Here is a 24604-nt window from a genome sequence, read left to right as displayed (position 1 = left end):
GAATGAGAAATCAAATAATATACTAGCAGTAGCCAAAACCCGAAGGCTTGCTATGTGCTACACAGTGCTGAAGGTTTTAAAATGCTATCTCCTTCATAACAACCTCAAGGGGCAGACACTCTTCAAAAATTAGGAAATTAAGGGTTAAATGTGCATTCCTATAGACTGTATTTATATCTTCCAGCAAAAAGACAGTGATGTGGCATAATTTATGAGACCTTGTTCTCAATCCCAAACAAGCAGAGAAGTTAAGAGACTGAGCCTAGGTCTTTCAGCTACTGATCGACCACGCCTTCCCACCACACACAGGCTGCGCCCACCCTTTAAAATTCAACCTAATGGAGTATGCGGGAGGAGAGTATGAAATCCATGCATTTTTTGGATCCTAGACCTAGAGAAAGCGGCCAGCACAGAGCATGATGGGAGGAAAGAACCCAGAGGCCGAGAGACAAAGCGGAGCCGGGAGTAAGAGCGACACCTTCCCTGATGTCACTATCTCAGACCCTTGGCGCCCCACTCCCGAGTCTCTGAGCACTCAAGAAACTTCCAGGAGCTCCTGTTGTTGCTCTGCAGGAACAAACCCAACTACCATCCATGAGGACGCAGGTTCGATCCCTGGCCTCGCTCAGTGGGTTAAGGATCCAGTGGTGCCGTGAACTGTGGTGAAGGTTGCAGACACGGCTCGGATCTGGTGTTGCTAGGGCTGTGGTGGAAGCCAGCAGCTGCAGCTCCAATTTGACCCCTCACTTGGGAATTTCCATATGCCTCGGGTGCCGCCCTAAAAAAAAAGGAAAGGAAAAGAAACTCTCTTAGCGTGGCTGTAAGAGCCAAATACTTTGACAGCCTGATACCAACTGCCAGCCTGAAAATATCTATCTAATGGGACCTGAATGCACAATAAATAAAAACTATAGCTTCATTAAATCTCTAGAAGATCCCCAAAACACAAGCTTAACCCCAAGAATTAAAGTTATAAAGTTTCTACTGTGTTGTAGAAACTGTTAGTAGTTAATGTGAACTTAAAATTCAGATTTATTTTTCATACACTTAAAACCATCGCCTTCATTTTGGTCAAGATACTAGTTGTGCTGATTAAGCACCCAAATAACACTAACCAACTGAAAGTAAATCTCAAACTCTTACCCTGTCACTGGAGGAGAACTTAATGCACCGAGGATCTTCTTTAATGATTTTTTTCACTTCTTTCCACGTGGATGTTAAGGTAATCTTTGAAAGACAAGTGAAGAAAAACTTAGGTAGAACTCACTTCTATGAAGGGGTCAAACCGCAGCACACGTGGTGCATAATGTTACGTAACGCTACACACTAACCCGAAATCTCGTGGAATGCCCAGCATAACTGGGCTCGTTAGGGACAGAGAGGCACTTCAGTGCAATTTCTGTTTGTTGGCTGGCCACGAGTTATGCCCATGGCCATGCTCTCAAGGTGGCCTAAGACAGGCACCTGTGAACCCTCTTCCTCCACGGGCAACATCATAACTTCTGAAGAAACCTCACCAAACAGAGAGCAGATAAACAGGGAACACAACCTGAACCACAGACTCTACAAATTGCCAAACAAGAGGCCGTGGTATCAAACTAAAAATGGGCCAAAGCGGCCATCTATCACCTTGGTCATCAGGACGGACCAAGGACCCCACACAGCTAAGGACCTTCTGGATCACCGCAGGAGCAGACACGGATTTGAAAACCACGGGAGGAAGTAATTTTTTTCTTTCTTTCTTTTTTGGTTTTAAGGAAGTGATTTCTAGATAGCAAAAGTACCATCAACATTTTACTTAAAAAAAAAAAAAATCAAAGAGGAACGTGTCCTAAAACCCATGAGTTCCAGTAATGGCTCTAAAGACCATGACATTAAAAGGCATGTCAATGTTTTGCTTTGGGGAATTATTAACGAAGATTAATCTAGATTAAAATAGAAGAGTAAGAGATTCTTACTGCAGAAGTTTCATCCAGAAGTTGCCTAAAGTGCTCCCTCTTCTTTTTGGTAAGGGCTTCAATGTGTTCATTAAAAAGCTTCTCTTTCTCCTCTCTTTCCAACAAGGATCCAGATTCCCAGCGGTGATCTTTCCGAAGAGTCCTCCGGGTATCAGACCAGGACACATCTGAAGAACGTACCTAAAAAGAGAGAGTGGTCTCCATCACCAAACACACTTATTTTTTTGTATTTTGTCAACAGAAGACCAATTTGCTTGACTTGGGAACGCTGTATTTAATAAAAGAAGCTTCTCGTTGGCTCCACCTTAGCCAAGGCACTGAAGCTAGAGATGCCACCTCCCAGAGCTCGGCCATGCTATACAGTATGGGCTCAGAGGCAGGAAGGATCAAGAGGAGGTGTCTCCCCATCCACATGGTCCCTAAGAATCTAGGCATGCTACTGAACATCTGACCAACTTCTACCAAAAGACATGGATATGAATCAAAGAGGAAATACACTGAGCTACCGCAGCACAAGCAGCTCGCAGGGAAGAAAAATGCCTGAACTCAAAGTGGGACTTAACAGCTATACACCGGAAGTGACACTTCCACACATGAGCAGGAACTAGCATCATTATGAGGACAAAATAACAGATAAATGACAGGTCTGGCTGGTTCAGCAACCAGCAGAAAGGTACGCTTCACGATGGTAACGGACTACAAGTCGAGTCACACTGCTGCCAACACGGAGAAATACAGGGACAGTGCAGGACAGAAAGGTTAAGAAAAAAGAAAAACGTAAAAACACTTATTTAACCAACATTTATCAAGGACCTAAAAACATATCAGGGAAAACAGTGAGCTGGGCACCAGGAATACAAAATAACCAAGACACTATTCCTTCCTTCAAAGGCTTGCGTTCTTTTAGGGGAAGACAGGCACTAACGTGCACTAAGTGCTACAAAGGAATATGCTGAGCACGAGGGGGCACATGCAACAGGGAGATCCAATCTGCCCAGAGGGGGTGGGACTGGCCCCACAGAAGAGGTATCTGAGTGTGCACTTGAACAATGACAAAACTGGCCCCTGGAGCAGGAAATGTAAACGCATCATCATAGGTGGGCGACTGGCGTGTGTAAGGGCAGGATGCGTTAAACTCAAGTATGGCTCATTAAGTTCAGCAAGGCGAGAGCTTGGCGGGCAGGAGAGGAAGCCAGAGAGGACAGGCTAACATGAAGGGGGGGAGTCAGGAGTGAACTGTCTTCCGTATGGCGCTAAGGACATGGAACTGGAAACGCAGAGAACCACGAGGAGGAAGGAGACCATTCCCGCTCTGCAAGCAACCAGAAGGGTGACACAAGTCACTAGATTTGCCTTTGGCAAAGACTTCTAAGACTGCAGTAAAGCGGACCAATTTGAGGGGAGCAGAGGCAGGGAGAGAAAACAGGAACCGCCTGTCCTCATCCAAAGAGAAAGAGGTCACTGAAAACAGATCAGGAGAGAGAAGGGCAGAAATGAGAAGCAGCAGCAGGAACCATGAGAGAAGCCCTCCTGGAAGAGAGAAAACAAACAGAAGAGACAGGGACAAAGAGAAAAGGGAAAAGCAGGTCCAACAGCGGAGGGCCTGTGGGCACAAACACTGCAGGCAGAAAAACCGGAGTTCCCGTCGTGGTGCAGTGGTTAACGAATCCGACTAGGAACCGTGAGGTTGCGGGTTCGGTCCCTGGCCTCGCTCAGTGGGTTAAGGATCTGGCGTTGCCATGAGCTATGGTGTAGGTCGCAGACGCGGCTCAGATCCAGCGTTGCTGTGGCTCTGGCGTAGGCCGGTGGCTACGGCTCCAATTCGGCCCCTAGCCTGGGAACCTCCATATGCCCAGTGAGTAGCCCAAGAAATGTCAAAAAAGACAAAAACAAAACAAAACAAGACAAAAAGCAAAAGAAAAAACCCACAGTCGCAGGATTTTCAGGAAAAGTCCAGGGTATCTCCTGGGGTGAGCATCCCTCCATTCTTCGCCCAGAGCACACCATCCGTACGTGCAGTAACTGACAGTCACAAGGAGGACCCCAAATCGCCCCGAGATTCAACTATGTTCAGCATATACTTTATTACCTTGGCACACAAGTGCGGGATGACTGAGGATGGCTTCCTCAAGGACAATAAAATGAAGCTTTGCAACTAAGATTAGATTGTTAATTTTATATGTACACAACATCGAACTTCGGCAAATATCAAATAACCAGGGTTTTCCTAATCATGTTAGTAACAAGTATTCAATTTTAAACTACTTTATAGAAGAGTTCCTGTTGTGGCACAGCAGAAACAAATTCAACTAGTACCCATGAGGATGCAGGTTCAGTTCCCGGCGTCGCTCAGTGGGTCGGGGATCCAGTGTTGCTGTGGCTATGGTACAGGCTGGCAGCTGTATCTCCGATTCAACCCCTAGCCCGGGAACTTCTATACGCCACGGGTGCAGCCCTAAAAAAGCAAAAATAAATAAATAATTAAAAGTTTAAAAGGCTTAACAAATAAAATACTTTATAGGTAATTTACTAAATTATCTCTCAAGAGTCAATTAAAGAAAATAAAAATGTCCATTAATGAGGCGATAATAATTTTGAATATCCAGTACTTTAGAGAAAAAAGGCAAAAAAGTAATCATATACCATATCAGACAGAAGAGCCTTGAAATTCTGGATAGCTTCTTCTCTTTTATGTTGCTCTCGCTCCCGATCTATTTCTTTCGTTTGTTCCGAACGAGCCTTTTGAACCTCTCTTTCTCGTTCTCGAAGGCTTGCCTCAATGCGGGCTTGCCTTTCAAGCTCCTTCTCTTTTTCTGAGTCCAAATTCTGTAAAAGTGAAATTACATTAAGCTTCGTGTCAAACGCCATCAGAACATGCCTCCACAGAATAACCAGTCTGCCAAATACAAAACTTCAAAACTACTTTCATGTCAGAAACACCCGCGCCAGCTCTTATGAAGCACGGTGATGAGGGAAACCCCAAAGCTGACGCAGCAAGTGCCTCTGTCACGCAGTGGAGCCTCTGCCCTTCCATGGTTACCTTGGCCATCTTCTCAATGTACTGTTTGAAAAGGTCTTCTCGCATCGAGGAGCTGTCCACCGCTTTGTAACGTGGGTCGCTTTCTACTTTATCTTTTACTTTGCTCCATCGAGACTGACTGTCCAAGTGATGATTAGATAACAGTTCAAAGAAATCCGATTTAATCTGTATTTCAAAACAGGTGTGGGGTGGGAGGAAAACAATACTCCATGAGAAATTCCTCATCACTGTTTACGACGAGAAAAAACATTCACTACCTTAAAAATGAAAATAACTTCTTTTAATGCATTCGGAGTGGAATTTTAGTAAGAGACTCTCAGAATTGCTCTTTGATGAGAAATATAAAAATCAATACACATATAGGCTCTCATTTAAAATCTACCAAATTCAAAACAAATCATATTCTTAAATAAAATTATTCAAACACAGGAAAAAAATTTTAAACTGTTTTTAACTTCTGATCTCATAACTGCCATGTTTTTATAAAGAATACGAATCTGCACTTATTTTTAGCCAAGATTCAGGCTTATGAACTGTAAAATACTTTAACATCAAGATGGCAAGAATATTTTAAAAAGCAGATGAATAAAACTGTTCAAATAGGGTAATCCAGAAATAACTGAGCACAAACAGCAAGTCCTATTCATAACAAACCTAAATCTATACTGTTAAATGTATAAAAACAAAGAGAAAGCCTTTACATTTTTTAAAAAGAGCAACTGATGTTGTACCTTTATATGTAAGAAAATTACAGAATTTCTATGGTCATCATTAGTCATTACTAAAACAAAAAAACTACAGATTTTGTGTACTTTCTCATCATTAAACATGTATGCTTTGACCAGAATATAAAGGCCAATAAAATTAACATTCTTTTTTTTTTTTTTGTCTTTTTGCCATTTCTTGGGCCGCTCCCACAGCATATGGAGGTTCCCAGGCTAGGGGTCGAATCGGAGCTGTAGCCACCGCCTACTCCAGAGCCACAGCAATGCGGGATCCGAGCCACGTCTGCAACCTACACCACAGCTCACGGCAACACCAGATTGTTAACCCACTGAGCAAGGGCAGGGACCGAACCCGCAACCTCATGGTTCCTAGTCGGATTCGTTAACCACTGCGCCACGACAGGAACTCCAAAATTAACATTCTTAACAAATCAAGTCCCAGTGAGTAACAGAATACAAAGGTACTTAATAATGTTACTCCTTTAGTGTCATTATATACAATACTTGGAAACCTCTCTTCCCCACAGTAAACACACTGTCTTCCCACCTGACCAAAGGCATTAGGAGAAATGAGGAACAGAATCAGAATTGCTGTGTGGGCACAAAATCATTCATTCCTTCTCACTTCTCCCTTTAACCTCATTTCTCATAAAAGAGGATTAAAAGGGAGGTAGATATCCTTTCTGGAAAACACTTGTAAAGTTTTAAGAAACAGAGTTTCTGCATCGAAGAATTTTTTTAAAAAACAAGTTCTCATCATGGCGCAGCACAAACGAATCTGACTAGGAACCATGATGAGATGTGGGTTCAATCCCTGGCCTCGCTCAGTGGGTTAAGGACCTGGCAGTGGCGTGAGCTATGGTGTAGGTCACAGATGTGGCTCGGATCTGGCGTGGCTGTGCTGTGGGGTAGGCCAGCAGCTGTAGCTCTGATTGGACCCCCAGCCTGGGAAATTCCATATGCTGCAAGTGCAGCCCTAGAAAGCAAAAAAAAAAAGCCCAAGAGCTAATTGGCTGTGGATTTCTTCACTCACTGAACTTGGTTCTGGACTTTATTTGGATTAATGAGAAATAACTCATAAACCCAGTATTTCTAGAAAGCGATAAACTGCTTCATACAGTGATGCAACATAACTTTTCTGCTGCCTACTTTGTATCTGACACCATGAACACTGAATTCCCAGATGCACAGGATAACTAGAAGGCAAAATTTACAAAATTTATGCTAAATAAAAAACACATAAGCTGTATCAAATGGGAGCCTAAACCACAGAATTTATATTAACTTAGAAAATTTTCAAACATTAGATCTGAAGCCCATAAAGTAAGGATTACCATATAGTTTTAAAAATGCATGAGGTGTAAACAAACTGAACTTTAAATAAAATTAAATTTTAACTTCCTTTCACTGTGGATACTACCATGACAGGCTAAAAATGGCTTACTGAAGCTGCCATTTGTATGAGAAGAATTATTTAACAACGGCATAAATGTCAAAAAAAGTCAGTTACCATTAGCAACAACTCAAGACCCTATTGCCCCTATTTTCTTCTCTCCAAAATGAAAGTACCTTACCATCTAAACTGTTTCATTCAAAGGGGAGAAATAAGGAGGTTCCCCCTGGTGATGCAGCAGTTCAGGATCCAGCACTGTCACTGCTGGGGCAAAGGTCTGACCCCTGGCCGGAGAACTTCCACACACCACAGGTGCGGCCAAAAAAAAAAAAAAAAAAATCAAAAAACAAAAGCAAAAGGGGAGAAACTGTTCCCTCAGCCAAATATACTGTAACAAAAATTGTTCAGCAGCCCATTCAAAAGAGAGGGAGGAGAGGAAAAACATCGACTTGATAAAAGGATTAACTCCATGGTGTGCAACTTCAAATTTACCGCTCCAAAAAAAATTATTTGAAATACAATTTAATAAAAATTAGTTATAATAAAATTATAATAAAAACTTGAGGGTAGCTACTCTAGCAAACAAAACTGTCCAGTTTAGTAAAACAGTTTTAAGGTCATTTAAAATAAAACTACCAATGGAATTTACATGAAAATGATGACTGAACCTTTCAGCCTGAAAATGTTTACTAAAGAGAAAAAAGGGATTTCACCAAAAGTCAATGTCCTTCACAGGTTTTTGACTCAACAAGTAACTACCTTCACATTTTTACTGTTCAGTTATTGATTCACTTTTCTGAAGGTTACAAAGATGGGTTAGGGAATCATAAGAACAACAAAACTCCAATACACTAGTTTACTATTCAATTACACAGAGTTAAACTGTAATTTTAAAAAAATGTACTGACAATATACTTCATAAGAATATACAGTGAAAGTCATTAAGTGATAAAACTTCATTAATGAGCTACTTCTCAAAATGTAAACATAAAATAAACCACATCTAAACCTTTAAAGAGTTCTGCTATCATAGCCTAGTAAGCTTGCATTCTTTAAAGTGGGTGAGAAAGTTTCACTTCAGTAATTTCCTGTCTTTTTAAAAAATGTTATAGTACAAAGCTAAACCTCTGATTTAGAGAATTCTTATTTACAATCAAAAGAAAATAAAGCTGAATTCATGAGGTTTATTTTAGCTGTAATGTCTATTTAATTTCTTATTTTTATTAACACATTCTAGACACAGCTCTCACTACTTGGTAAAGAAGACTGAATAAAACCTAATGTACAGGAACTGCGGAAGCTAGTCACCCCCCAGATACCACTTCTTCCCTCACCGGACTATCCCACGATACTCTGTGTATCAGTGACTGAACACCTGTCAGACTGAACTGGCTGACAGGCTGCACAGCACTAAACCAGAAAGTCTATCTCTTGTTCTAAAACAGAATACATAAAATAGTTATCAAAAAAAATGTTTAGAAAAAGAGTATTAGTTAACAAATGAAAAGAGCATTTGCATTTCAATTTGTTTAAAAGCAACCATATGACATCAATCATTTATTTCCTTGGTTTTCTTTAACCAAACAGGTTCTAACTAAAAGTCAAAAGCAGCAAACCATTCACTGATACGACTATAATTCAGCAGATAAAATGTTTATGTAGAACTCAATCTTGTTCGTTTCCAATCATTTAACAAAAAAAGTTAACAGTGAAATAATGCTAGAAAAAAATCTACCTTGAAGCACAATAAATCGGAAAATCAGGAAATTTCAGGAATTACTTCACCTAATACTGTTGCTATTTTCAATGAAAGTAGCTTCTTCCCAGTAAGAGTGGTGTTACTTCCATTAGTAACATTTCTTAATAGAATGTGTAACATTTTAACTTTCTGGAATAAGAGGCAATGTTAAATGTCAGAAATAATGCTTGAGAGGTTTTTAGTCTCCACACATAGAGCATGCAGGGACACTGAGGAGAGGGTGGCATGCTGTGATGGCTCACGCACCAGTGGTGCCATCTCCGTGCCAGTCTACCTCCCCAGTGGTGAGCTCCTCTCCTCCTGACACTGCCACCAACTGACATTTGGAATTCATTCATCTTTAATGGCTGACCTTTAATTCTGATCAGCAGTAATTTATATGTAAGATATGTTTACTAAAAGATTAGAAAGTCACTAAAATGCTATCTTTCAGAGAGCAAAAAAGATAAAGAAGCTTTTTGAAATTTAAATGTTACTACCTATAAAGAACCATGAAATCTCAGCAGGCAGGCGCCCGTGAAGAGACAGGCCTACAAACAGTCCTGGGCTTATTACTCATCTTAGTGATATTTTAAGAAAATCTATACAGTTTAGTGATACTACTAAAACAATGCACGACTGAAGCAAAGTGATAGAACACACACATATAAACAACTCTAAAAAGTTAACTTAAAAGCTAAACAATAAATGTGGGTCCTGATATCTACGCCCAACTGAGATCAGAAATGCAACACCGGCTCAGTCCCACCCATTCCAACTCCCACCACTCACACCACTGAAACGAAAACCGTCTTACCTTCTCACCTCTCGTCTTCGAATCTTCTTTCTCTTTCTTCCTTGCAGCTGCCACAAACTCATTAAACAAGGCTTCTCTGTCTTTCATCTTTTCAATTGCTTTGAATCTTGAGTCTTTAGCATGCTTGGCTGCAAATTCACTAAAAGTAGCTCTGTAACAAAACAGTAAGTGTGCTAACTGTGGCAGAGCTATTTCTGCTGGCACAAAGGTACAGCAGATGACACCACTTTCCCAGTAAGAACATGCTCCAGTTAGACGAACGAGTCCCAACACCTGCCCACAGAGAGGCGTAAAAAGGGCGAAAGGGCGAAAATGTGGTAGAGATCTATGCTATCAACACGATGTTGGGGGACAGACCTCTGAGAGCAAAGACTCTATGTGCTTCAAGGGAGGTAAGAGCTCCGCTGTTTCCACCCCAAGGTGAGGCTGAGTCTTGCTTGCAGCCATGGTGGATTAACTCTTACTGAATTAGCTCTCCCCCCACAAGAAACTCTAACACAAAACAATAAAGGCAAACCAATTTAAAGATGTAGGACAAGAGAGGTAGTCAGCCTGACGGCCCTCTGCCTCGGGGTACTTCCCAAAACACGGAGAGCTGGAGTCCGATGGTCCCAAAGAGCTAGAAGCAGGAGGTAGCAGAGTCTGGCTGCAAAGATGGCGGAGGACAGAGAGAAGGTGCCCCCCAAGCATGAATATCCCTTAGAAATTCCCCTGAATGACACGCAGACCACCAGGGCCAAACTATAAAAGAGCAGGGAACTACCACTGTCTACCAAACTGCTACATGGTTAAGAGCACCAAAGAGATAGCAGACCCCGAGGAGTATTAGAAAAAGAACAGTATTAGGACAACAAAGCCCACAAATGATCCACAAGAGAGACAAAGTTGGAAGTTTGACAAAAACACTTTCCACCTTCTGAAATCCACACTAACAAAGCATAAAATCAAACCTAAAATTTAAGTGGCGGGCCTGTACTGAACTGCCTACCAAAACAAGCATCCACACTCTTTGGAGGAGGAGAACAGATTCAGAGTCTCTGCCTATTACCCGTCATTCCCAACATTCAATTAAAATTCACTAAAAATACAGAGAAACGTGTGATCTATAGAAAAAAATGCTTACAGTCGTTGTGGCTCAGCAGAAACAAATCCAGCTAGGATCCACAAGGACAGAGGTTCGATCCCTGTCCTCACTCAGTGGGTTAAGGATCCACTGTTGCCATGGCTGTGGCGCAGGCCAGTGGCTACAGCTATGATCAGACCCCTAGCCTGGGAACCTCCATATGCCCTGCAGGTTCAGCCCTAAAAAAGAGGCACGTACACACACACACCCACAAGCACATATATACATATATACAGTTAGTCAGTCAATGGAAACTGACTCAAGATGCCCAAGGGCTGTTTCAGGTACAGATAAATCCTTTAAAACTATACTAGAAGAATTAAATAAAAATAAGTTCAAAGAATTTAAAGCAGGATCTCAATGGATGAACAAAGACGGAGTTTCAGCCTAGACATGGAAAATTAAGGTCTATGAGGGCACTTACAAGCTTTCTTATACTGATGTATTTCATTATTTGAAGCTTTCACCTTACATAATGAGAATTCATTCCAATAAACACTCCAATATTTAGCATGTTTTTTAGAGGTGAAAAACAAAGCTTATTTCCCCCCTTTAAAAACTATCTATATCTTGGAGTTCTCTTAGGGCACAGCGGGTTAAAGATCCAGTGTTGTCACTGCAGTGGCTTGGGTCACTGCTGTAGCATGGGTTCGATCTCTGGCCCAGAGAACTTCCATATTCCTTGTTTCCCAAGTGGGGGGGGGGAACTATCTTAATACAAAAACGAAATACCTTCTGTTAGGTATCAAAACAAAGACGAAATTACTGCTTTAATTATAAAGAAAAAATTGCCTTGTTAACCTCAGAATTCAGAATTTAAAACATCAACTGATGAGTACCACTCACTGCTAATACTTGCTATTTTTAAACTTTCCTAACCAAAGCCAAATTCCAACAATCTTTTATATGCAACTGGTATTACTCATAATATCTAATTTCATTAATTCAACTTTTTTAACAACAGGATACACTGCAAACCAGATCTGAACAATGGATACGTAACTATAAAAAAATTTTAAGGTAAAATGAAAATGCATACCCCAGAAAAAGGATCATATGTAGACCATTAAATCTATTCCTTTTCATGATAAATTAAGAATCTTGCTTTATAATTTTGAGAAAAAGCAATTATTACTATGATTAAAAAATAAACTCAAAAATTGTAAAATCAACATATGAAAGTGAGAATTCAATTATTTTATACATATTTACATTACTTAAAATAGGTAAGTGAATACCTTTTTCTAAATGAGAAGAGACTAAAACGAAGTTTTGGCATTGGATTCCCACAGAAATGGTTTTATCTTTTAACTCTAAAAGCACTCCTTTAACAGACATGGTGTAAGAAGCCTCTGGGGAAAAGAGGAAGGTGGATAATGGCTCGCCACGGGGATGGGGAAGAATACGTGACTTGGGGTTGACCAAGAAGTGCAACCTGTAATTTCCACCAAAACAGAAGAAGACACAGAAGAGGTAGGTACTAAAGTTAGGTAATTCTCCCCAGTCATTCTTTTCCTTTGAATAAACTCCATTGCTTTATATCTACAAACTGCATACAGTCTGCTGAGTCATTCGAAAATAACCTACAGACACCATGAGACTTCACATAAACATTTCAGCAGGCACCTCCTCAGAGTAAATCCCTTTCTTCTTCTTCTGCCACTACAATACCCAAGAAAAAGACTAATTCTTCATGTTGCGTTGTTGTTGGTTTTTAGGGCCGCACCCTCAGCATATGGAGGCTCCCAAGCTAGGGGTGAAAGGGAGCTGCAGCTGCCGGCCTACACCACAGCCATGGCGATGCCAGATGCCTCATCTGTGACCTATGCCTCCACTTGCAGCAACACCACATCCTCAACCCACGGAGCGAGGCCAGGGCTGGAACCCTCATTCTGATGGCTAACAGCTGGGTTCATTACCGTTGAGTCACAACAGGAACTCCTACTCATTCTTTAATATAATGTAATACTAACTCATGTTCAAATTTCCTCAACCGCCTTCCAAAAAGTCTTTTGTAACCCAGTTGCAACTACACTGACCCATGAACTCACCCTTTTAAGAAAAAGCCCAAGACCTCCTAAAGAGTCTGAAACTATTTTTCTCTAAAGAATCTTCTATTCTTCCAGTCACAAAAATTCTACTAGCTGTTTTGAAAATTAAATGAGCTAACACACATACACACATATGCATGTACTTTAAGCGCATGTTACGTGTCAGTTCATACCTCTACCTAAAATATTCAATAACTGATGCCATAATTTTATTATAATGCCAGTCATGTAAGTTTAAAATGTTTCGTGCTCTTCAGCCCATTACGTATGTGCAACACATACTAACAATCACTTGAAATGTCAACAATAATCTAGACACTTAGAAATTCTTGAAATGAAAAATTCATCACTGTACTATTTCATTCAAAATAATGATCCCGCTCTGCAATTTATTTTGTGTAAAACTTTTAAGAAGACAGAGACAGGAGTTCCCGTTGTGGCACAGTGGAAACGAATCCGATTAGGAACCATGAGGTTGCAGGTTCAATCCCTGGCCTCGCTCAGTGGGTTAATGATCTGGTATTGCCGTGAACTGCGGTGTAGGTCACAGTCTCAGCTCAGATCTGGCATTGCTGTGGCCGTAGTGTAGGCTGACAGCTGTAGCTTGATTCGACCCCTAGCCTGGGAACCTCTGTATGCCTAGGGTGTAGCCCTAAAAAGCAAAAACAAACAAACAAACAAAAAAAAAAACACAAAAAAAAACAAAAACAAAAAAACCCCCACAAAAAACAAAAGAAAAGACAGGGACAGATTTTTAATCATTTACCAGTTTCTAGAGAAGGAAACTTACTCTCAGAGAAGCTTTTAAAACAAAGGCACCAGTGCCTCTAAAGAACACTAGGGATTGCTCCAAAAAAAAAATATATTAAGAATGAAACTTCTTAGGCAGAAACCAAGAAGCATTTCATGTCCAAAAATCCTTACGTATAACTGACCTAGGAGAAAATACATATACCTTTGATATTTGACAGTAATGAACCATATACCTTGGATTAAATTTTGCTTCTTCCATCATTTTTTTGAAATCTTCCTTGGCTTGCATTATTTTGTTTTTCTTTTCCCTGCGTTCTTCCTCTGCCCTGGTCTTTACATACTGATCAAATACCTATTACAAAAATAAACCAATTGGACAAGTTAGTCTTTCATACAGTAAATCTAAATACCAAACTGTAGACTCTACTAAAAAAGTACTAAGTCAGGACCCTGTTCAAACAGTAATAGGAAAACTATATTAAGTACAGGTAACCAGTATATGCAGATGATCCAAGTCTCACCTTAAGGCATTCAAGCCTTCTGTTTAGGCTTCCAGAATAGAAAAACGTTAAAACCTCCTCTAATTTTCATGTTCCTTGATTGCAAACTGAACATCGGTCTATTTTTTAAATTTCAAGCAATGTAAAATGTGTAAATCAGTCTTCCCAAACCCCTTTTAGAAAAAAATATAAACAGTAAAAACCTACAATTTAATTTTTATGCTTCTTTTTAAAACATAATTATTTTCACCAAAATGTAATTATGCTTTACATATATTCTATAGTATTTTTCTCCACTTAATATACAGTCAAGATAATGAGCTGGGGAATTTCCCTAGTGGCTCAGTGCAAATGAATCCGACTATGAGGCTGTGGGTTCGATCCCTGGCCTTGCTCAGTCAGTTAAGGATTCAGCATTGCTACGAGCTGTGGTATAGGTCACAGATGCAGCTTGGATCCTGCATTGCTGTGCCTGGCAGCCGCAGCTCCGATTCAACCCTTAGCCGCGGAACTTCCGTATGCCGTAAGTGCGGCCCTAAGAAGAAAAAAAAAAAAGACAATGAGCTAAACATGCATATTGGCCTTCAAAGGCCAATAAAATGACAATTAAGTCACAAACCAGTAAGAAAGAGAAATAGGGAAAAAAAGAAACAGCAACACTGGAAGGATAAAAGCACACGGAAGAGCTCCCGTTGTGGCTCAGTGGAAAACAAATCTGACTGACCAGGTACCATGAGGAAGCAGGCTCGATCCCAGGCCGCATTCAGTGGGTTAAGGATCCAGCACTGCAATGAGGTGTGGTGTAAGTTGCAGACATGGCTCGGACCTGGCATTGCTGTGGCTGTGGTGTAGGCTGGCAGCTACAGCTCCAATTCGACCCATGGCCAGGGAACTCCATGTGCTGTGGGTGCAGCCCTAAAAAGCAAAAACTTAAAAAAAAATAAAAAGCTCTTAAAAAAAAAGCCACATGGAGAAGTGATAAAGGATTTGGATGAGAAAGCACACCCTCTACCAACAAGCTGTTAGAGAATCCTCAAACAGCTCCAAAATTGATAGCACCAGTTACTCATGAAACGAGCAGAGTACAGCTATCATAAGGCTTTTAAAGAAGCAATTTAATCACTAGATCCCCCTGGCCAACTGTACGCCTCTGGGGCACAGCCACTTCTGAAACTCAGAAAAGGCAAGAGGTTATTCTTCAGAGCAAGAGTCGGCAAATCATTCCTGCTGACTGTTCTTGTAGAGCCCAAGAATAGTTCTGCTATCTTTAATAGTTGGGGCGGGGGGGGGGGGGAGAAAACTTCATGACACATTAAAATTAAATGAAATTCAAATTTCAGCCTCCATAAAGCTTTATTTGAACAATCATGTTCTTTCTTTTACATAAATCTGTAGATATTCTCACACTAAAACAGCAGTTGCACAACCAGGACAGAGATCACATGGCCCAAAAAACCTTAAAAAACTATTATCTAAATAACCCTTTATATTAACATTTTGCTGACCCCAGAGTTCCCTGGTGGCTTAACATGTTAAAGATCTGGTATTGTCACTACTGTGGCATAAGCTCCATTCCCACCCCAGTAACTTTTGCATGCTGCTGGCATGGCCCCCCAAAAAGTGCTTTACCTCTAAAAGATAAAACAGTGTTTCTGGACTGAACATAATAAATTAGGAATGATGTGCATCAGACTGAGAAAACAAGGAATTAAGCAAGCAAACAGTAACATACCAGACAAAGCAGCAAGAACGAGGCCCTCCAAGGGATCTCAAGCCCTCACCTGGAGTCTGACCAGCTTAAAGAGTACTTGTGCCACAGGATCTCAACACACCAGCCTAAATCGCCCTACAGCAAAGAGGTGGTCCCGCTCAGCACTTTGGACATTTTGGACCAGATCACGTTCAGCAGCATCCCTGGCCACCAGACGGCACTCCCTCAGGTGTGACAAACAAAAATGTCCCCTGAGGCAAAAAATGCCCTGGTTGAGAATCACTGTGGTAAAGTAAAGCCAACACTCATGAGAGCCCACCCAGAGGCCAAGAGCACTCCCGAGACAGAAGTGAGGAAGAGGAAAGGAACCCACAGCCTGGGAAGCCACCTTATCGACAGGGAGCTCAGCTGAGACAGAGGGACCTCAAAGCCAGAGAGAAAAGGGCTGCGGCAGCTGGACTGAGGAGAGCAAAGCAGACCATGGGTGCCGTGGCCCAGGAGACACTGCCTGAGACGCTCAGACGGGGCTGACGCTGAGACTCAGGCTCTGGAGGTCACCTCTGGGGAGAGGACAAGGGCTGGTGGTATGGAGACAGCCTGAGGGGCTAGGGAGCACTCCGCCAGAGCCAAGGGAACCCGGGAGGAGGTCTGGACCCACAGGAGAAGCAAGGTGCTGCCACTGCGGGGAGGGCAAGAGGAGGAGGGCAGACCGCCGCAGGAATCTCTTCCCCTGTGCGCACGCGGGCGCTCAGAGGCTGGGGCTGCAGGCAGCCAGGCACCTCCTGCACGGGCTACAAGTCAGAGCCTCTCTTGCACCAGCTACAGGTGGCGGCACCTCCTGTGAGGGCTAAGCAGGACGGGGCACTTCTTGTGTGGTCTATAGGCAGTGGGGTGGGGTGGGGGGGACCACCACAGTTATCTCTGACTCCAGAGGTGGGTATGGCCACCACCACCACTAGGGATCCATCAACAGGCACCACCTGCAGCACCAGTCACCTCAGAAGTCCACACAGCGGAGGACACTGCAGCCGAGCACCACCTGTTGTTGCTCTCACTCTCCTGGGGACTCACACACACCCTGCTGCTGCCACTGCCAAATGCTCCAGGCACCACCTAAACCTGCTGACAGGGCTCTGCAACGAGGAGCAGCCCGTGCCACCTTCCCGCAGGTCCCTGCTACTGTCAAGGGCCCAGCAACCAAGCCCTGACTCCTAGCCCTGCCTACTGCCTCCTTCTCCCCGGAAGCACACACAGCACCCTGTCAAGGGAATAACAGTCTGCTCACACTGAGAAAAGAGACGGCAAATATCCGAACTGTTTCAACAAAAATAAGTAGTAACCACCCTGCCACAAAATACCCTGGGGTGTTCGGGCATATAAATGGCCCTCCAAGACTACAGCAGTTGGTTTCCCTAAAATCAGAGAAGAAGAAAAACACAAGCAAGATGAAGACGCTCGGGAACCATTCCCAGGTAAAAGAACAGGAGAATTCCCCTGAGCAGCCAACAGTGAACCAGACCTCTGCCGTCTGACAGACACTGAGTTCAAAAAGGAGACAGTGAGAGCAGTGGAGGAATTAAGGGCGAGTACGAAGGAGTTAGGAGCGGATGTGAACAGTGATGGAGATCACTTCACAAAGGAACTGCAAGATATAAGGAGCAGCCAAGAAAGATTAGAAAACTCATTTGCAGAGGAACAAATTAGTGACTTGGAAGATAGAAAAATGGAAATCACCCAATCAGGACAGCAGACAGAAAACCAAATGAAAAAACATGAAAGCAATATAAGGGATCTATGGGATAATATACAGTGGGCCAATCTATGCATAAGAGGGATTCCAGAAGGAGAAGAAAGAGAAAAGGGGATTGAAAATACATTTGAAGCAATTATGTCTGAAAACTTTCCAAATCTAAAGGGAACAGATATTAAGATACAGGAAGCGCAGAGGGCCCCAAACAAGCTGAGCCCAAACGGGCCCACACCAAGACATAGTATAATAAAAACAGCAACAGTTAAAGATAAAGACAGGATTGTAAAGGCAGCAAGAGAAAAGCAAAGCGTTAATGATTTCCATATAGAAGCATTACAGGCCAGAAGAGAGTGGCAAGATATATTCAAAGTTCTTTTTCTTTTTGGCTTTTGTTTTTTTTCTTTTTAGGGCTGCACCGGTGGCATATGGAGGTTCCCAGGCTAGGGGTCGAATCAGAGCTACAGCTGCCTGCCTACACCACAGCCACAGCAATGCCAGATCTGAGCCATGTCTGTCACCTACACCACAGCTCACAGCAACACCGGATCCTCAACCCATTGAGCAAGCCCAGGGATCAAACCCGCAACCTCATCGTTCCTAGTCGGATTCGTTTCTGCTATGCCATGACAGGAACTCCAAGATATATTCAAAATTCTAAAAGGGAAAAATTTGCAGCCTAGAATACTCTACCCAGCAAGGATATCACTTAAAACAGAAGGAAAAGGAGAAATAAGGAATTTCTCCAACAAACAAAAAACTGAAAAGTACATCAATACTAAACCCATTCTAAAAGAAACAGGGCTCCACTAAATAAAAAAGAAGTAAAAAAAAAAAAAAATAGGATAGAGAAAATCACAATTGGAAAGCAATCACCTAAAAAAAGTCAGTATAGAGAACTAAAGAGGGGAAACAAAGCTACCATAAAAGTGATGATAAACACAGGGGACAGCAGAAGGAGAAACATGAAAATGTTTCCAAAGGACATCAAAATCATAAAACATGGGGAAAGAAAGTAAGGAAGTCTAGACTCTTTTTTTTCCAGAATGTGTACGAGCCTATAGGACTATCAGGCTAAAAGCAAGCAGATACAGGAAGGGGTTAACATACTTGAATAACAGGGCAACCACAAATAAAAACCAAACAATACATTCACAACAATTACAAAGAAGAGGACACAAGCACAGAATAAAATCATCCAGGAGTGTCCACTGTGCCACAGCGGAAACAAATCCGACTAGTATCCATGAGGATGCGGGTTTGATCCCTGGCCTTGCTCAGTGGGATGGGGATCCAACATCGCTGTGAGCTGTGGTACATGTCACAGACATGGCTTGGATCCTGAGTTGCTGTGGCCATGGCACAGGCTGGCAGCTGTAGCTCCAGCTCAACCCAACTCATAAACTCTTGACAATGAATCAACGTCATATACCATACCATGTTAACAAAACAAGTCAAAGAGTCAAAAACCACAAGATCATCTCAAGAGATGCAGAAAAAACATTTGACAAAATCCAACATCCATTCATGATAAAAACTCTTACCAAAATGGGTACAGAGGGAACATAACTTAACATAATAAAAGCCATTTACAACAAACCTTCAGCCTATATAATACTCAACAGAGAAAAGCTGAACGCCTTCCTGCTAAAATCTGGAACAAGACAAGGATGCCCACTCTCGCCACTTCTATTCAACATAGGATTGGAAGTCCAAGCCATAGCAATCAAACAAACAAAAGAAATAAATGGTATCCAAATTGGAAGAGAAGAGGTAGAATTGTCACTCTATGCAGATAACATGATACTATAAATAGAAAACCCTAAGGAATCCACACAAAAAACTACTCAAAGAATTCAGCAAAAGTAGCAGGACACAAGATTAACATTTAGAAACTGGCATTTCTATATACTAACAATCAAATACAAGGAATGAAATATAAAGATAAAAGAGTTTTTAAAATTATACCCCCAAAATTAAATACTTAGAAATAAACCTTGCCACGGAGGTGAAAGACTTACATGCTGAGCACTATAAAACACTGATCAAGGACATGAAAGAGGATTCAAAGAAATGGAAAGATATTCCATGCTCCTGGACTAGAAGAGTATCATTAAAGTGGCCATACTACCCAAAGTAATCCACAAATTCAATGCAATCCTTATCAAATTACCCATGACATTTTTCACAGAACTAGAACAAACAACCCAAAAACTTATATGGAACCATAAAAGACGCAGAACTGCCAAGCAATCCTCAGGGAAAAAAACAAACAAGCAGGATATATAACTGAACCAAACTTCAGACAATATTTTAAAACTACAGTAACAGACATACAGACCAATGGAAAGAATAGAGAACCCAGAAATAAAACCAGACACTATGGTCAATTAATCTTTGACAAAGGAGACAATAATATAAAATGGGAAAAAGACAGACTCTTCAGCAAGTGGTGCTGGGAAAACTGGACAGCCACATGTACATCAATGAAACTAGAACACACCCTTAAAGACTTAAAGCTTAAAGACTTAAACATAAGACACCATCAAACTCCTAGAAAAGAACATAGGCAAACATTCTCTGACATCAACCATTTGAACATTTCTTAGGTTAGTGTCCCAAAGCAAATAAAAACAAAAATAAACCAATGTGACCTAATCAAACTTAAAAGGTTTTGCATAGCAAAGGAAACCATAAAAAAACAAAAAGACAACCTACGGAATGGGAGAAATCAGTTTCAAATGATGGAACAAGGGCTTAATCTCCAAAATATTCAAACAACTCATAAAACTCAACAGCAAAAAACAAACAAACAACCCAACTGAAAAATGGGGCAGAAGACCTAAAGAGGTAGTTCTCCAAAGAAGACAAGGATGGCCAAAAGGCACTTGAAAAAAAATGTTCAACATCACTAATTAATAGAGAAATGCAAATCAAAACTACATTAAGGTACCACCACTGCACACCAGTCAGAATGGCCCAATCTACAAACAACAAATGCTGGAGAGGGAGAGGAGAAAAGGGAACCCTTCTTCACTGTTGGTGGGAATGTAAGCTGGTACAATCACTATGGAAAAGAGTATGGAGGTACATCAGAAAACTAAATACAGAACTACCACAAGACCCAGCAATCCCCTCCTGGGTATATATCCAGGCAAAACTTCCACTCAGAAGGATATATGCACCCCTGTGTTCACTGCAGCACTACTCATGGTAGCCAAGACATGAAAACAACCTAAGTGTCCATCAACAGATAAATGGATTAAGAAGATATGGTACACAGACACAATGGAATACTACTCAGCCATGAAAAAGAACCAACAAATACTATCTGCAGCAACATGGATGGAACTAGAGACTCTCATACTAAGTGAAGTCAGTCAGAAAGAGAAAAACAGCATCATAGAATATCACTTATATAAGGAATCTAATATATAGCACAAATGAACCTATCTACAGAAAAGAAACAAATTCATGGACATGGAGAACAGACTTGTGGTTGCAAAGGGGGAGGGGAAGGGAGTGGGAGAACTGAGAGTCTGGAGTTAGCAGATGCAAACTCTTGCATTTGGAGTGGATGAGCAATGAGATCCCACTGTACAGTAGCACAGGAAACTATATCCAGTCACTTGTGACGGAAGATGATGGAGGACGATGTGAAAAAAAGAACGTACATAAATGCATGACTGGCTCAGCAGAGATGAATCCGATTATTGTCCATGAGGACACAGGTTCAATCTGTGTCCTTGTTCATTGGGTTAAAGATCTGGCACTGCCATGAGCTGTGGTGTAGATTACAGATAAGGCTCGGATCCTGCGTTGCTGGGCCGTGGTATGGGCCAGCAGCTATAGCTCTGATTCGACTCCTATCCTGGGAAACCCCACATGCCTCAAGTACAGCCCTACAAAGACAGAAAAAAAAAAAAAAAAATATATATATATATATATATAAAATTGGGTCACTTTGCTGTACAGCAGAAATTGACAGAACATTGTAAATCAACCACAATGAAAAATTTTTTTATAAAAAAGTAAGTCATCAGGGATATGCAGGTTAAAGCATGGTTCTAGACAGCACATAAGAGCAATGAACACAACAAAGTTCTTGCTCTCTGTGGTAGGAAAAGACAGACGACAATGTTATAGTTCCAAGTGCTACAAACAAAGTAGGTGAAGAAATAGGTTAATCAGAAGGCACCTAGTCAAGAATCTGAAGTAGTGATGGATCAGTTATGCCAACAGTTGGGGAAAGAACAATCCAGGAAGAGGGACTAGTAAGTAGCAGAATGTGCCTATGCTGCCCAAGGCACATCAAGGCCAGTGTAGCTAGAACCAATCAGTAACAGAATGCAAGAAAAGAGCCTCAAGGAGTTGTCATTGTGGCTCAGTGGTTAACAAATCCGACTAGGAACCACGAGGTTGCGGGTTCGATCCCTGGCCTTGCTCAGTGGGTTAAGGATCCAGCATTGCTGTGAGCTGTGGTGTAGGTCGCAGATGTGGCTCAGATCCTGAGTTGCTGTGGCTCTGGCGTAGGCTGGCAGCTACAGCTCCGATTAGATCCCTAGCGCCTAGAAACCTCCATAATGCCGTGGGTGTGGCCCTAGAAAAGACAAAAAAAAAAAAAAAAAAAAAGGAAAAAAAGACAAGAGCCTTGAGGAGTACGCAGATGAGTGCATGAAAAGGAGTTTCCATTTTATCCAAAATAAAATGGGAAGCAATGAACCTTTTTTAAGCAAGGGAACACCACCTTAATTTGTAACTTATATTTTAAAATTAGTCCAGCTGCTGTGTGGAAAAAGAACTTGACTATAGAAAACAGAAACAGGAGGAGGCAAGATCGATCCAAGGGCCACACACATAATGAGGTAATCATGATACCTTGAATCAGGGTGTTAGCCGGGGAAATAGTGAGTAAGAGGCTGGATTTATAAAAGGTTTGCGAGGTATATTTTGTTCACAGACTTGAAATGTGCAGTGAGGAAAAGTAAAGAATCAAGGCTAATTCATAGGTTTGGACAGGGCTATCAACTGGGGGAAAATGAGACCATCGTACACAAATAGTTAAAAACCACTGTGCATGAAATACAGATGCATGTATATGTGGAAAATCATGTCTTCCTATTATGAGTCGAAAACACATGTCTGGCACACTGTAAATTTCCTCTCTCCATCAAAACCTCTATGATTAGACCTAAATGGGAAATGGCACAAACTCTGTAAAGAACTTTTCCAATCATTAGGTTATAAATATGAAAGATGAACACCACTGCTAGTAAATGAAACATTGTAACTCAACAGCACTGTAACAGGTGGTTCAAAACACTCACTATTTTACGGAGTCGAGTGCAAGGATGGTCCAGGTAATACAGAAAGTACTGAAGTTAGAAGTGTGCAATGCTTTAGAGAAATCAGCCATCATTTTGACGTGATAGGTGTCACTGAATCATCATGGGAATAAATGACACCTCAACAACAAGGCAATGCTAGTTCTAGTCTAGTTCAACAGAGACCCTGAAGTTTCCATTATTTCTTAAAAGTTTATGATGAAAAGACAGCTTAAGTGATGCCACTTAACAGATGTGGACTTGTGTGTGTAGTGTGTATGAAATAGAGACGTGTCGAATCTGGAGTTCCCGTTATGGCTGAGGGGTAACAAACCTCACTAGTATCCATGAGGATGCGGGTTCGATCCCTGGTCTCGCTCGGTAGGTTAAGGATGTGGCGTTGCTGTGTGCTGTGGTGTAGGTCACAGATGCGGCTTGGATCCCGAGTTGCTGAGGTTGTGGCACAGGACAGGAGCTGCAGCTCTGATTCAACCCTTAGACTGGGAACTTCCATATGCTAGAGGTGCAGCCCTAAAAACAAACAAACAAACAAACAAAAAACTATGCTGAATTTTGCTTTTCTACAACACTGACATACAGAAAGGGATATTCAGACCTGACAGAAGGCTGAAGTGTCCAACAATGGATCTGTCGAGAAGGGTTATGGGTACGCTTTTTTTCGTTTTTACTCACCTGCATTTTGCTGTTTTTCTATTCTAAATTTGCATCATTTGTCCAATAAAAAGTAAATTAACAAATGCATGGAAATGAATTTTGAAACTTTGATAAGTATGAGGCATAAGCATGAGACATAAATGTTTACGAAGCAAAAGCCATGCCCATAATAGGAAAAATATCCTAGTAGTTCTTTCTTTTTTAAGAGCTGCACCTGTGGCATATGGATGTTCCCACGCTAGGGGTCTCATCGGAGCTGCAGCTGCCAGCCTACGCCACAGCCACAACCCACAGCCATGCCGGATCCTTAACCCACTGAGCGAGGCCAAGGATCGAACTCACATCCTCACAGACACTATGTCGGGTCCTTAACCTGCTGAGCCACAACGGCAACTCCTATCCAAGTACTTCTGAAGCGGAAACGTCCACACAAAGGATCACTAGGTTCTAAAGTATGAAACTTTTCTTAAAATACTCTATTGGGGGGGGAGGATGAAACTTTATTCCTATAATTTAAAAATTATGCTGGCAAGACATACACACTTCTTAAATGCTGTTATTTTCCATTTACCTGTTTCCTCTCTTTTGGATTGAGCAGTAAGTACCGAGGATCAAAAACTATCTTGTGTAACTCCTTCTCCCATGTTGAAAAAGCAGACACCTTTAAAATAAAAAATGCATTGCCTCATAATTAAGTTGGCTCTAAAACCAGAAAGGTCATATAATTTTGCTTGAAATCTACAGGGCATCTACTTAAAAAGGACACACAATAAAAACCACACTGAAGTTTCCATCACTAATAAATGACAAGCAGTGGGAGGCCAGCAAGAGCAAATTTCCACACTAATTGGCTCTGAACATTTCTATATTATATAGAAATAACACACCCTTAATTACTCATTAAAATAACCACCACTGTGTGACATTTTAAAAATCAGTGCATCAGAAAAAGCCTTGAAGATCTGCATTTTGATTTCCCATGCTTGCTCCAATTTGTGAACAACGTTGTGATTTAAATTTGAACAATCAGACTTACTCAAATGAATCTG

At 41.5% G+C, this 24604-nt stretch overlaps 1 protein-coding gene across 1 annotated transcript in view; it reads right to left on the bottom strand.

Annotated features, from left to right (window-relative positions):
• Positions 1–24604, bottom strand: part of TCERG1 (transcription elongation regulator 1) — a 63237-nt gene that overhangs the window by 1621 nt on the left and 37012 nt on the right. Inside the window, 7 exon segments of the mRNA XM_003354339.5 lie at positions 1144–1227; positions 1959–2138; positions 4602–4784; positions 4999–5163; positions 9672–9822; positions 13832–13950; positions 24127–24216. Coding sequence (XP_003354387.3) covers positions 1144–1227; positions 1959–2138; positions 4602–4784; positions 4999–5163; positions 9672–9822; positions 13832–13950; positions 24127–24216 — 972 coding nt within the window.

Source organism: Sus scrofa, chromosome 2 (genome assembly GCF_000003025.6).
Source record: "Sus scrofa isolate TJ Tabasco breed Duroc chromosome 2, Sscrofa11.1, whole genome shotgun sequence".
Taxonomy (NCBI): Eukaryota; Metazoa; Chordata; class Mammalia; order Artiodactyla; family Suidae; genus Sus; species Sus scrofa.
This window is presented reverse-complemented; position numbering and strand designations above follow the sequence as displayed.